General features: G+C 45.6%; 4 protein-coding genes across 4 annotated transcripts; 3 read left to right on the forward strand and 1 right to left on the reverse strand.

The window, feature by feature from the left end:
- Window positions 1-4,265: 4,265 nt before the first annotated feature.
- N7516_002364 (uncharacterized protein) lies at window positions 4,266-6,126 on the forward strand (the record flags this gene model as incomplete). Its single annotated transcript, XM_057215084.1, has 2 exons — window positions 4,266-5,155; window positions 5,232-6,126. The coding sequence occupies 2 exons, from the start codon at window positions 4,266-4,268 to the stop codon at window positions 6,124-6,126; spliced, it is 1,785 nt and encodes a 594-aa protein (XP_057076967.1).
- A 567-nt stretch (window positions 6,127-6,693) lies between these two features.
- Window positions 6,694-7,558, forward strand: N7516_002365 (putative short-chain dehydrogenase/oxidoreductase; the record flags this gene model as incomplete). The annotated part of the gene is made up of 2 exons (XM_057215085.1): window positions 6,694-6,891; window positions 6,950-7,558. The coding sequence occupies 2 exons, from the start codon at window positions 6,694-6,696 to the stop codon at window positions 7,556-7,558; spliced, it is 807 nt and encodes a 268-aa protein (XP_057076968.1).
- A 71-nt stretch (window positions 7,559-7,629) lies between these two features.
- N7516_002366 (Zn(II)2Cys6 transcription factor domain-containing protein) lies at window positions 7,630-8,652 on the reverse strand (the record flags this gene model as incomplete). The annotated part of the gene is made up of 1 exon (XM_057215086.1): window positions 7,630-8,652. One exon carries the CDS (start codon window positions 8,650-8,652, stop codon window positions 7,630-7,632), a length of 1,023 nt encoding a protein of 340 aa, XP_057076969.1.
- Window positions 8,653-9,586: 934 nt separating this feature from the next.
- N7516_002367 (CAZyme family AA3) lies at window positions 9,587-13,620 on the forward strand (the record flags this gene model as incomplete). Its single annotated transcript, XM_057215087.1, has 8 exons — window positions 9,587-9,767; window positions 9,818-9,979; window positions 10,055-10,171; window positions 10,224-10,639; window positions 10,704-10,836; window positions 10,891-11,385; window positions 11,435-11,977; window positions 12,026-13,620. The coding sequence occupies 8 exons, from the start codon at window positions 9,587-9,589 to the stop codon at window positions 13,618-13,620; spliced, it is 3,642 nt and encodes a 1,213-aa protein (XP_057076970.1).
- Between the last annotated feature and the right edge of the window lie 285 nt (window positions 13,621-13,905).

A 13,905-nucleotide genomic window follows, 5' to 3' on the forward strand; every position in this document is an offset into this window, starting at 1 on the left:
AATCTTCCACAGCCACAAAACTGAACTCGCTAAATAACGTTTGAAAACTCAATCGTTATAGTCTATATTTATCTTTCCATCTCTAGTCCTATATTCAATTGAGGTGGTTGCCCAGAATCCAACCTTGAGCAGAGATATATCCCAATAAACATCATTAATTACATATCAACTCTAACCACAAATTACGTTTTCACAACTTGAACTATGTATGGATGTATATGGATACACCAGCTGATGTTGTGTATGGATGTATCTGAATACACCAGCTGATACTGTGTATACATACATACAGAGCTAGTAACTCTGTACGGAGTATTCGAAAATGATCTCCACCGTTAGACGCAATTTCATCTTGTCCACACATACTAAGTGGATCACCGATTGCTTTTTCTTAATTCTTTCGGAGAGCCTCGACCAAGAGGCCTGCCGACAATATTGTATCCAATACTGAAGCCACCAGCACAATCAAGAAAGTGTTTATCAGGTATGCTGTGGCACCTTGTAGCGGTTAAAATAGACACTTACATCGCAGACTGCAGCATTATTACATAGTTTGCAACAGGGTAGGTGTTTGTACTTTGTATACCCTGATTCCGGCGGATGCAGCATTGCGCAGGAACGATACATCAGCTGCATGAAGGAAACCGATCTTCGACATCTGATATTCGTTTTCCCCCTGTAGATTTTCACGGTCTATCCACCTTACTACAACATACGTCCTGTGGCCTTTATTGGCACTATCATCAGTTACAAGCTGGCATCTCGAACAGGCCGATAACGATCGTATACAACATAGTATTATACTATCTAATGCAGCCAAAAATAACCTGTCGACGGAGAGATTGGTCTTAAAGGGCCTAGTCAGCGATCACTAGCCGGCAGGCGTGCCCTAGTGTCGCACATTTATTGTACTAATATTACTACGTATTGACCCGCCACCTTTTGAAATGTATTTCATACACCAGCACAACACCCGTGGATTGTGGCTGAATATTAAACAGATGATCATAATTATTTATGAAGACAGAATACCCCTTCTATTTTTTTTTTTAAGAAAAAGGCTGGCCTACACCCAGGGGAAGCGCTGGCGTCGATGGCTGCTGGTATTAGTGTTTCTAGAACCCCATACAAGCTCTTCGATGATTATTTTTGGCTCTTGCCCCTGAATTGGGCGTTTTTACATGCAACCTTAGCACTGACCTCCCACGGAAGGATTTCGATCTCCAGTTTATCATTGATTATTAAAGCGCATCTACTCCGTACTGATTACATATCCATATGTTGTAGAAGCTGACCGCAAGACATCGAGCTCTGATTTGATTTAAGTAATTAGGGGGCTGTGACCCCCAGACAGCCCCCTTCCCCCACACTTTCCATCTATCTGCATAATGATTGGAAGCCAATCCCAACCCCTGTTTTTGAGGTCGTCGTTGTGCCCATATACAACATTCAGGGCACTGGAAGCGCCGGAGTGGTGATATGGTGATGTTATTGTAATAATTTCTACTTGAAAAGGCTTGCCGCACCACATGATTTGTACATTGTATAATTATGTACTCCGTACAACATGCGGAATAGTTAATTGAATCAGCGTATAGTTACGTATTATCGTAGCCAACTAAACCCTGGAAGGCCATGAGGTTAAGTAACCGGAATTCCCGTCATTTTGAATGAGCAGTTCATAATAACAAAGTAACACGTACAACATATGTTACCCTGACAATATTGCATAGTTATGCAGTGTGGTGTTATATCTTTCCAACACGTTTATACAAAGCTTTGCCGTCGTCTTTAGAGGATAGTTGTGTATCAATAATAGCAATACTCATAAGATATATATATATATGTATGTACCAACCATTAAAACTTACATTAAACAATCAAATAACGTTAGTATATGCTATATCCCAAATAGTAAAACATATTCAGCGCCTAAATATTGCTTTTTATTTGGTTTTGTTTCTTTGTGAAGTTTTCGCTAGCAATTGTATATCACGGGCCTGTACAACAGAACAACATATTCAAGTAGAGTGATTACTTCACCTCTCCCTTCTATAATACACTCTTTCCCTACATCATATTCATTAGGACTAGTAGAACAAATTCATCCAAAAACTCCAGGTAGCCACCTTTTTCATGGAGGGCTCACTTCATTCATTATTTATTTCTCTCATTAATATATTAACACCGCATCATCTGCGCCCAACTTCTACTGAAGCTATTTTGCATAAATAATTGAAGTGAACAACGAGTTATGTACTGTACAACTCCGAGCCGGGGGTAAGTCAGTGATGCCAAGGCCCTCTACATATGCAGGGACGATTGACATAACCTCTCCCCCAATCACAGATTATATCTGGGTCTCTAGTGTATATACTCAGATCAGATTCCAGATTTTTGTAACGAGCAAAGCAGACAATCTCCACTATGTATTTTCTGGGAGGCAAGGGGATGTCGATCTTCATCGGAATAGCGATGGAATGGCCTCCATCAACGTCACTTAGGCAAGTGTCGATCCAAGGCCTAACTAATCCAACTTCGGCTGCAAGTTACGCGGTACAATGTAGCTGCTCTGTTTATCAGCATGCTTCGGAAGTTCATCCATTCCGAGTGAGGCTGTACAGCTACCTCTCCACTCCTTGCTGCAGGTCCAGCCTAGCGGTGCTTGAGACTTCCGAGGCTCTATTCATGCATTAATCTCGCATGAGACAGTCTCTGGGCTACATGTGTTCGCTGTGTTGATTATGATAGGACATCGTCGAGCTGGAGATAGCTTGTTGTTGCCCCCTTCTTCATCTCTTCCTGGTCTGGTGTCTATGTGTACCTGTAACCCGTCTTTGCCAAATGGTATTATTTACAGAATATGGCTTTCCTGACGTCATTGTTCGGTGCACAGCATTGTCACTAGGGCTTGATTTCCACCTATCTAAGATTGTTGCTAGGGCCTTATATATATAAATGGCGGTTGGCGTTTGTTTGTCTTTTTACAATGCTGAATATTATCTACATAGATCGTATTGAGTCTTCAAATTGAGGACAACGGCCCTACAGTGGCTAGTATTGACGTTGGCAGAGCTTATTGGGATTATTGATTCTATGTATGAGTGGGCTGAACGTATACAATATATCTTCATATAGTTATCATAGATTCTATACAGAATGCACCTTCATCCATGGCATACTTGTGTTGCGGCTGCTGTCCCTATCCTCACGATACAGAGCCTAATTTGGAGCAGTATATAAATGTGATCTTTATAAGTTAATATACTAGTATTCTAATTTATTATTTGCTGGGTGTGGTTTTTGTTGGTGTAGTGCCTACTATCATATATATATACGCCGCTATAGTTGCGCCCGATAGTTATATAACCACAACTTAACAACAGTCATAATTATCTTTTTCTTCCTATAAGTAATAAGTCAAAAGAACAACTGCATACATGTTCATCCTAATAATATGTAACTAACATCAGGATACAAACAACATTAAAATTATTTTAGGATATCGGAGCCTGAAGTGTTCCGGATGACACAACAAATGCGGTAGGACCACTATGAGAATAACATATTAGTGAACCAATGCACTAAATTTCACAAAGTAGGCCAACTGAACTTGCATAGTGTAATCTACGAGTAGTTTCTAATCTGGACCTCATCTAGACAGCCCTAGGGAGGTCTATCAACCTTGGAACACTCGGGAAGTCCCGACGTTGGGAGGTCCATGGGTAGGGCTATAATAATGTTTATTTTCTCATTCAGTGCTCCAAGGTTGGTTCACAATACAACAAATAGTGAACCCCTCACAACAACAACCCGGGCTTACGACCTGCAAGCTTAGATATTGACGTGTGATTGAGGTGGCACATGCAGTTGCGAGTTGCGGGTTGCTCACGTTGCCGTGCCAACGCATCCGTTGACAGCTGAACAGCCGGAGCAACATGGGACCAACTTTTTCAAACTATAACGAAAACCACCGGGCCTCCAGGACTGACCTGCGCAGCGCAGAAACAGTGTCTTATCTCATTTAGAGATATTGTTATCATTACCACCAGCGCCCGTAAAGGTTTTATTAACGTATTAAAAACCACGGGATTGTGTATTGCCTTTAGAACAACATCGCGACCATGGCAAGAATCAACACAGCCAATCCCCTGGTCAAAAACACGCCTCACAAAGAGACCATCCCACGCACCATAGGGATATCCCACAGCAGCCCGCCGTCTAGAAAGCCATGTTCCAATTTCGGAAACACAGTTAAGCACATTATGCCCACTAAGCCGCAAAGCCAGTCGCGACGGCAGGCAAACGGCTCACGTGGATCATTTGATATATTACCCGACAGCGATTCGGCATCGGAAAGTGAACGTGGACCGCACAGGTCTACTGGAAAGCAGCAAAAGCAAAGAACACTGGGACTCGCACGTGTGAACTCCTTACTCCTACCTGCGAAGCGGAGACCACGTCCAGCCATCCGAAGAGAGACCGAAGACTATGACAAGGAGAACGACGTGCCAGAATACGCCACGGATGGATATCGAACTCCAGATTTAACACCAACAAGGCCGAATGCCTCACAACCTCCAAGAACCAGGATGGGTTACACTGCCGCAACACAGCCAGTGAATGATCACCAAGAAGAACAAGAGGAGCCCGAAATCAGCTTGGAAGAAGAAGATAGTTCTGATTCACTAGACGGGTTTATTGTCAGCGACAATGACGAGTTCAGCTCCTTTGAGACTTCAGATTCTGAGACGCCCGACACAGAAGAGGAACCTAGCCCGGCTCCATCACCTGTCAGGTCGCCAAGAAAGAAACTCATGCGTGGAAGAAGACCAATACAAGAAGCAGAATCAAACCCTGTCACGGATGAGGAACCGTCAATGGTACCGACGAAGGCGGCGATAGAACTGAACCGATCAACTGAGAAATCCAAGGCACTCGCCCCAACACCTGAAGACTGCACACCAAATCTCGCAACCAGTTCCAAATCTACATCCCCTATCCGTAAAGCGGAAGTACCCAAGCAACACGTCGATTCAAGCTATCTTCTTTATTCCGGCCTCCAAAACACCAGCGACCTCATCCAACACCTTGAGGATCTTGATCTGGACAGTGACAATGAATCTACGTTGCAAACACAGCAAGAATACCCCAAGTAAGTTTGCTCAGGGTCGGCATTAATACGCCCTTCTAGCCTCACAGCAATTATTCCTGCTAACTACTTCCCACAGCTCAGAATCAGAGAATGAACCACCGTCGAAACTACACCCAAGTCACAAAAGCCTACCACCGGTGACACCGTCGCACGCGAACTCTGATATTTCTATCAATCGCGCTCGCACATCGGTTGATAGTTCGCCGGCAAAGGATATTCCCATGACTATAAAGGCCAAGAAACAGGCCGAGGCGGCGCGCAAACGTGAAACCCGAGCCCAACTTGCCGAATTCAACCAAGGAAAGATCGGCTTTGCCGAAGAGTTCATCCGACACCTTGACAATGCCTTCAATAAACAGATTGCTCGCATGACCGAGGAAACCGGCGGCATCAAGATCATCTGGACGAAGAATTTCAGAAACACCGCTGGCCGAGCAACCGTACGTTCGGAAAAATTCCTCAGAGGAGAAGCCGGCGTAGAAGAACCCGGGAGACGGCGTTACTATGCCACCATTGAGCTCTCCGAGAAAGTCCTAGACACCGAAGACAAGATCCTCTGCACGGTGACACACGAGTACTGCCACCTCCTCGATATCATGGTCACTGAAAACAGAGCCAAGGGAACGGCCCAGCATGGTGCCAGCTTCAAGCAATGGGGTGATCGCTGCGTCCGCGCACTGGAAGGTCATCCCATCTACGGGGGTCGGGTTGAGGTCACGACTAAGCATACCTATGAGATCAACCACAAATATATCTGGGCCTGCAAGGCCCAGGACTGTGATTTCAAGGTCGGGCGACACTCGAAGAGCGTTGACCCAAAGCGTCATTTCTGCGGCCGTTGCAGAGGTGGCCTCGAGCAGATCCAGCCGGTGCCTAGGGCTGTGGCTCCGAGGGCTGTGCCGCCTAGGAAGCCTGTTGTCAAGGCGGTTGTTGCGGGTGAGCAGAAGGAGATTGTGGTCATAGATCCTTGATATTCAATGGATCTGTTATGCCTGTAAATAGCTGAGCATGGCCAGCAGGGTTATAAATGGGCCCAATATAATGAATACATGCAGTTCTGGATAAGTTATTGATTTTCCTGGATTATAGTTCCAAGTAGGAGCTTCTTGTGAAGTATGTTGTAAACAACTTAGCATTGTTGCTCCCGCCAGCCTAGTGTGATTTCAAATCAATTAATTAAACCTGTATTCAAACACGATACAATAGAAACAGATCGAACCTGAAGAATTTCAACGATGAATATGCAAACGTGAATTCTTCATAACGGTTACCATATTTGGGTTAACCTCCACCGGTGGCACGGTGACAGGCATTGATGAAGCTTACGCTGCCGACCAATCAGACCAAGCCATGTTTTCAAGCGTTGTCTGCTTTGGGTTTAGTCTCCGCAAAGCTTCCATAACATAGTTATCAAGATATTGAATGCGATGGCGAGTCAGAACTCCGAAGGCTGTATAAATAGGAATCTTTCTGCTTGGAAAGAATAACAGAAACACTCATTCTTTGTCATATTCTCACATCTCGACCAAGTCCCCATAATGGCTTTTGGATATAAGAAAGTCCTGATCATCGGCGCCACCTCCGGGATTGGCAAAACACTGGCTGACAAAGTCGTCCAAAATGGATCAAAATTAATTGTCGCCGGTCGCAGAAAGGAGAACCTCGATGAGATCGTCCAGCGATATGGCACTAACAAGGTCTCTGCAAAGGCATTCGACATCATGCAGCTCGAGCAGGTAAAGTCACCCATGCCAAACGAGATATGTCCCCAACTAACGTCCAACGAAACCAAAGATCCCACAATTTGCCTCCGAAATCATTTCGGAGAACCCCGATCTTGACTGCATCTTCGTCAACTCGGGTATCCAACGACCCTTCGATTTCTCCAAGCCGGAAACCGTCGATCTGGACATCTTTGACCAAGAACTTACCACGAACTATACATCCGCGGTCCGCATAACCAAAGCATTCCTCCCACACTTGCAGAGTCAGAAGACCACAACAGCCATCGCATTCACGACGTCGCAGATGGCGCTCGTGCCCATGATGCGATGCCCGAATTACGGTGCTTCAAAGGCTGCTCTGCACCATTTCATCCTTGCTCTCCGCACCCAGTTGCAGAGTGGTCCTGGGGATGTGAGGGTTCTGGAGATTTACCCTCCGGCTGTACAGACTGAGCTTCATGATGCTAAGCATCAGCCTGATTTGAAGTGTGGACATTTGATTGGGATGCCGTTGCAGGAATTTGTTGATGAAGTTTGGGATCGGATCTCAGAGGGCGAGGATCAGATTCCTATCGGGTCTGCGAGGGACATTTATACTGCGTTCGAGGTTAAGAGGCAGGAGTTGTATCGGGATATGACGGAGTTGCTTTCTGGGTTGTTGAAGCAGTTTTTGAGGTAGGAGCTTTGATGTTTTGTTAGATGGATACAAAGATTATATCTTTATAGATATCGGACTCGTGTTATTCCTTTTCAGCTGTCGATATAAAAGTTCACAGGCGGAGATGGAATTGAGAAGACAGCTTGCCCTTTACAAGCCGCCAGTATCAACCCACTGAAACCAGAAACATCATGAACACGACCCGCAGCCAATCCATTCGACCACTCATGTAATGAAACCATGGAGCCCTCAGAGTCCGAAAGTGCATCTTGCCACGCTGTCTCAGAATTCTCATCCCACAAATTCGTCCGTAAATCAAACGGCAACGAGTCTATAAACGGTGTCCGAACCGAATAGTTCCTCGTATTCAATGAGTAAGCACTGCGCAGCATGAAGCAGACAATAATCGTCCGTCGAACACTCTCAGCAAGGAGCCAAGCACATCGAGGACTAAGGGTTCGCGGAAGTTGAATAGGTGCTTGTTGCCACAGTTTCCCAGCGATTCCCGCCAGCATCGCACTGATAGCTTCTGAATATGGACTCGTATTGCCATCTTCATTGAGAACCAACATACATTGGATCAACACCAAAGCTTGGCTGCATGCCAATAGTTCTTCGAATGTCGCAGCGTGGCTTAGTCGGTGACAGAGATCTGCTGAGTATTGCTGGAGCATTGACAACAGAATAACGTTCACGCGACCGGTTTGCATATTAAGTCTGCAGATATTGTGGACCTCACGAACAGCGGTTGGCAGACCATTCGGATAAAGATCAGGGTGAATGAAAATCGTCTTCCCGGTTTCTGCAAAATTGACCGGTAAATCCCGCAAGCCGGCAACGAGGAATTGAATGATATTGGGATCATATTCTTTCGCGATTTCTAATTGCAGGGGTGCATGTATTTGTGGTGTGGGAGTCACGTTCACAATTGAGCGATTAAGGCCCACATACCGACCAGAAGATGTTATTGTCAGAGGTGCATTCACATATTCACAGTTGATGTCTTTGCCTAGACATCTGCTGCATTGGGGCCAGCCTTGGTCACATCGCCGCTTGCCTTTGATGCAGGCTTGGCATGACCTGCGTAATGTCACTTGCTTTGAACGATCAGGCATTGCTCGGGTACTGGGCTATTGATATGCCGAGGTTAAAGAAACAGATTTGTTGGTCAATTTCCCTCACTAGTCCGTCTCCGTGGAGATTAGTAATATCACCGTGCAGGTTCATGTCAATCCAACATAGGGATACTTGCATGTCTTGTTCAACCATACTCAGACATGATGCCTCCTTTTGCTATAGTATAAGCAAGAATACAGACACTTTGGGAATGTCTGCTGACAACCAACTAATATTGTTTGCCTGAATTCCAAGGCACGGTCTTCACTTTTGAAGCATTTGAACGAAAGCGAACTTAGCAGCTTGCATATCCCGTGAACACACCTGGGACTGAGAAGACAGCAAACATACTCGGCATATTCAAATAAGTGCTTGTCCGGATGTAGACTTAGGGTTATCACTACCTCTTTTGGAGTTAGAAATAATGTGCCAGCCCCCAAATTACACCAATCATGTTGGTTCTCTGAGCCGACACTAAGAAACTAAGAACCACTTGACGGCATCAAAAAAAGAGAATAGACTGGAGGCTCCTCTCAACTTAGCCAACTGATAAAAAAAAAAAAAAAGACCAACATGCAGTTTTTATGCGCTAATAGCAAATAACAAGTTTTAATATAATGCAGCCGTGCGTTGCTAGTTCGTATATTTCATATCAACGCCGGGGTTAGCCCTGAATGGGTTGGTCTTGGGAGTTCTGCAGCTTAGGGTACATCCATTCCCAATTCGGATGTGACAATACGATGCGGAGAAGAGTAAGTCCCACCAATTTCTAATTGCAGCCCGTTTTATCCCACAGAAATACGTGACATCCCTTGCTTCTGAGGGTAGACTCTCGTGTTTAGGGCTTATATAGAGAGAGAGCCTAGATGTCTTTTACCTTAGACTTTCTGTGCGCCCTTCTAAATACCCATATAGCACTCGGAGCGAGAAACAATGTCAACCTTCACAGAGAGGACGGACAATTACCCGAATCTGAGTCGTCCACTTGGATCAATGAGACCAGAGTATGATGTCGTGATTATAGGATCCGGATATGGCGCTGGAGTAGCGGCAAGTCGAATGGCTCGAGCAGGGAAGAGCGTCGCCGTGCTAGAACTTGGCTGGGAAAGAAGATGTACGGATTGAGAGGTTTCAATCAAAACATCATCACTAACATTCCCATAGCCGGTTCATTTCCCCATACGTTTTCTCAATGTCTCCAAAACACGAGTATCTTGGGGAGTACTGCAAGGAGCTCCTTCATCTCAAAGTGGCTATCATCTAGAGACCCCACGCGGCTTTTTCAAGTATTTTTGGGCGATGGACAGCATTCTTTTGCAGCTCATGGTAGGTGAAACTCATGACCCAGAGATCATGAATACCAAAATCCAACAGCTTCTTTTTTTTTAATTTCAATCATAGGACTTGGAGGATCTTCATTGATCAATGCCGGAGTTTTCCTAAAAGCGGATGAAAGAACACTTCAGATGACTTCATGGCCGTCGGAGATCAGGAATGATCCATCTACACTCGATGAATGTGAGTTATCCATGAATATGGAGAATATCTCACAATCTACAACTAAATGCAGACTACACACGCGCCGAAACAATGCTGCAACCTTCCACATATCCGGATGATTCAACCGCAAGCAAACTCGAGCATCTTCGAGAAGAGTCAAGATGGCTTGGAGAGAAGAATAGTTTCTATCGAGTACCGCTGACCATCTTTTTCCATAATGGCCGCAACAGGGCAGGTGTCCCTATGCAGGCAAATAGACAATCAGGCCATGAGTGCACAGGTCTCAATGACGGTTCAAAAAGCTCAGTGGCGACGACTTATCTTGCAGATGCCTGGAATTGGGGAGCTGAGATATTCTGCGGCTGTGAAGTTCAATTTGTAGAAAAGACGGATGGAGGAGGCTACACTATACACTTCGCCTGGCATGGCAGTGGGAGGTCTGTGTTTGAGGATCATTTTAAGGAACAACTCTTCTGGGTCAAAGCAGTAAGTATTGAATATAACCTTCCGAAATTGATATCTCAACTGACTCTGTCTATTTCAATCACAGAAGGAATTCTGTTTTCTTGGGGCCGGTGCTTTAGGAACTACTGAAGTCTTACTTCGGTCGAAGCAGCATGGCCTTCATATGTCACCGCTTGTTGGAAGAAATCTCTCTGGGAATGGCGATTTTTTGGTATTCGGTACGTCCTTCTCCAGAATATAAATCCAGGACACAATTTACTTACAGATTCAAGGTTACAATGGTGGTGCCAATATCAATGGCATCGCCCGTGAATCTTCGCATGCTCCCCCTGGGACAACCGTCACGGCCGTTATTGACAATCGAGTCGTGGATTCACTGAGCAATCCTCTGTCTGGATATGTTATCCAAGATGGTTGTATTCCTGAGATGTTCAATCCAGTCATCCAAATCATGCTAACCCTACAGACCATGAAGAGCCAGGCGCTATGTTGTCTATGGAGCCCTCGCCGAGAAGCCAGGAAGACCATTGCCTCTCTCAAGTCTCTCCTATTCGGCCCGTATGCATACAATGGATCTCTTCAGCGAACTTCAACTTATCTTGTGATGTCTCATGACAGCAACGAGATAACGTTGACCTTGAAGAATGATCAATTATGCTTGAAGGGTCCGGCGGAAGGACGATCTGAGCATTTCAAATGGATAAAGAAGATGTTCAAGGAGCTTTTTGCTCGCACAGGAGCAAATATGGGATTTTCTTATCATTACGGTAAATGTTTATCGAAGCCACCACAAAGCCCCGCTAAACATAGCCAAAGGTCGCCACCAGGAGGAAGCTACAGTCCATCTACTTGGAGGAGCCAACATGAGCAACGATGGAACAGGATATGGGGGTGTAACAAATCATCTAGGAGAGGTCTTTAGTGGCTCTAATAGTGAAGTATACGATGGCCTCGTGTGCTGTGATGCATCTATCATACCGACAGCCCTAGGTATGTTGAAACGAGAGGCTTACGGCCATGTGCTAATTCTGACAGGTGTGAACCCGTTGGCCACAATATCCGCCCTTTCCGAGAGATCCGTCAACTTGATCACTGAGAGATCTGGATTATCAATTGATCTAGAGACCAACAATCAGCCTTTGGATGCATACAGCAAGCCTAGTGTATCATGGGATTCCCAAGGCCAGCAAGACACCAAGAAAGGGCCCCAGTCCATAGGATGGCAGTTTACAGAGATTATGCATGGGTATATTAGTATGGGGTCGGAGATCGGAGATTTTGCACTTTCTGAGAGGGCAGGAAAAGGCTCATCTTGCGTGATGCGGATGTTTCTTACGGTCGAACTCTGCCGACGCAGAGGTAAGAAATTGAGAGACCTCTCTAGCAGTAGAATGCTCACATATACAGATTTACAATACCAAGGAACATGCACCGGGACTATTTCTTGTTATGCATTATCCAGAGCCGCGCTCAAGATTGTCGATGGCACGGTGGACTTTTTCACGCCCCTAGAAGATAATGCCGAATCATCAGCCATTTCATATCACCTGAAGCTTCTTTCGGTAGAAGGCATACAGTACCACTTCGAAGGGCATAAGCTCATCGACTCGAACATAGCATTCTCCGCCAGGAAGACATGGCAAGCGACAACTACGGTGAACGTGAATATCACTCGACTGGATGGGACGAATGTTGGAACAGGGGCCATTCATATCTCATTGCTAGACTTTAAAAAGCAGATGAGAACGTTTCGGCCGACAAAAGTGTTTCAGATCAGTCTCATCTTGACTCTGATGTGGTTTTTGCTTTCTTTTGTGTACCATATCAGTCTCTTCTTCTTTCGCCCTTTCGTCCACATGCGCTTCCCTCAGATCCCAACCAATGTCACCGGTTCAAAACAACCGCCTTCTACCTCTTGCAACATCACAACAAGCGATGGCGTACAGGTACGCCTAGATACATACGACCCACTTCCTATACAAAAGGCAGGCGAACCAGGACCCAACTCCAACCTTCCACCAGTCATGCTTTTACCCGGGGTCACCGGGGTCGGCGCAATGCATAATTTGTTTGCATTGCCATTCTTGCGCTGCAACATGGTTGAGTATCTCACGCAGCGTGGACACCGATGCTACGCACTCACTCCTCGTTGGGGTAGTCATCCTACTGTTGCCCAAAAGAGCACTGTGTTTGACAGTCGTCTTGACGTCGCTGCTGCAATAGCATACATTCGTGACAGGGAGCGACAAAAGCCCTATGTGGTAGCTCATTGCCAAGGCTCTGTGGCTCTCTGCATGGGACTGCTGGATGGAACTATCCAGAGTAGCCAACTTCTCGGTGTTACTGCCAACTCAGTCTTCATGAACCAGGTCTTTGGGTATTGGAATTCCCTCAAAGGAAGAACGCCTCTGCTGATCCAGTTGTATGAATTATTGGCTGGGAATTACTTCCCGATAGTCACCAGTGTTAAGAGTGTTCTTTTCCAACGATTACTCGATACTCTCCTTCGTTTCTATCCTGTTGGCCACCCGAAAGACCTCTGCACGTCTACGGCTTGTCACCGGACATCTTTCGCTTTTGGGTTGCTATGGAATCATGAGAACCTTGATATGGGTCTTCATGACAACATTCACCAATTTTTCGCGGGGACCCATGCAAAGCTTATGAAGCAAGTGGTTCGCTGTGGAACTCGGGGAGTCTGTTTGGATAATGATTCATGTCCCCTTCTGACAGCTGAGAATTTGCAACGGTTGCAGGGGTTACCAATTCTCTTTATCTCGGGTACGGAGAACCAAGTATTTAGTCCTGAGTCTACCCTCAAGGACTATGAGTTGTTGCGACGAAAATTTGGCGAGAGACTTTATCGCAGATTTCTAGCCGAGGGATACGGGCATCTTGATCCTATTATGGGGAAACGGGCGGCCGAGGATGTATATTGGAGGATCTTTGCGCATTTGGGATGGTGCACCAAAGAGATGGAAGATATGGATTTGCAAGAATGAGGAGAGAGAGAGAGAGCCATTGAAGTTGAAGGGATACACATAGGGAGGGCTACACCGCCGCGGTTCTGCAGGAATTCAAATGTCCACCCCCTTGAAGCCATTCAAGGCCTCTTCATCAACATTTCTGATATGTACTTTGATTCAGATGGCGAAAAGGCAACTGACTGGGCCATTGCAACATTGGAGAACTGTATAGCTCCAAAATGAGCCCACGTATATTTTGTATAGCTCACATAACCTACAACATCCTACCACCATTCCAGCCCTGACCAAGTGAATCCTGCA

The sequence above is a fragment of the Penicillium verrucosum genome (assembly GCF_028828655.1).
Source record: "Penicillium verrucosum strain IBT 35672 chromosome Unknown utg000001l_segment0_segment0, whole genome shotgun sequence".
NCBI classification, from domain to species: Eukaryota; Fungi; Ascomycota; class Eurotiomycetes; order Eurotiales; family Aspergillaceae; genus Penicillium; species Penicillium verrucosum.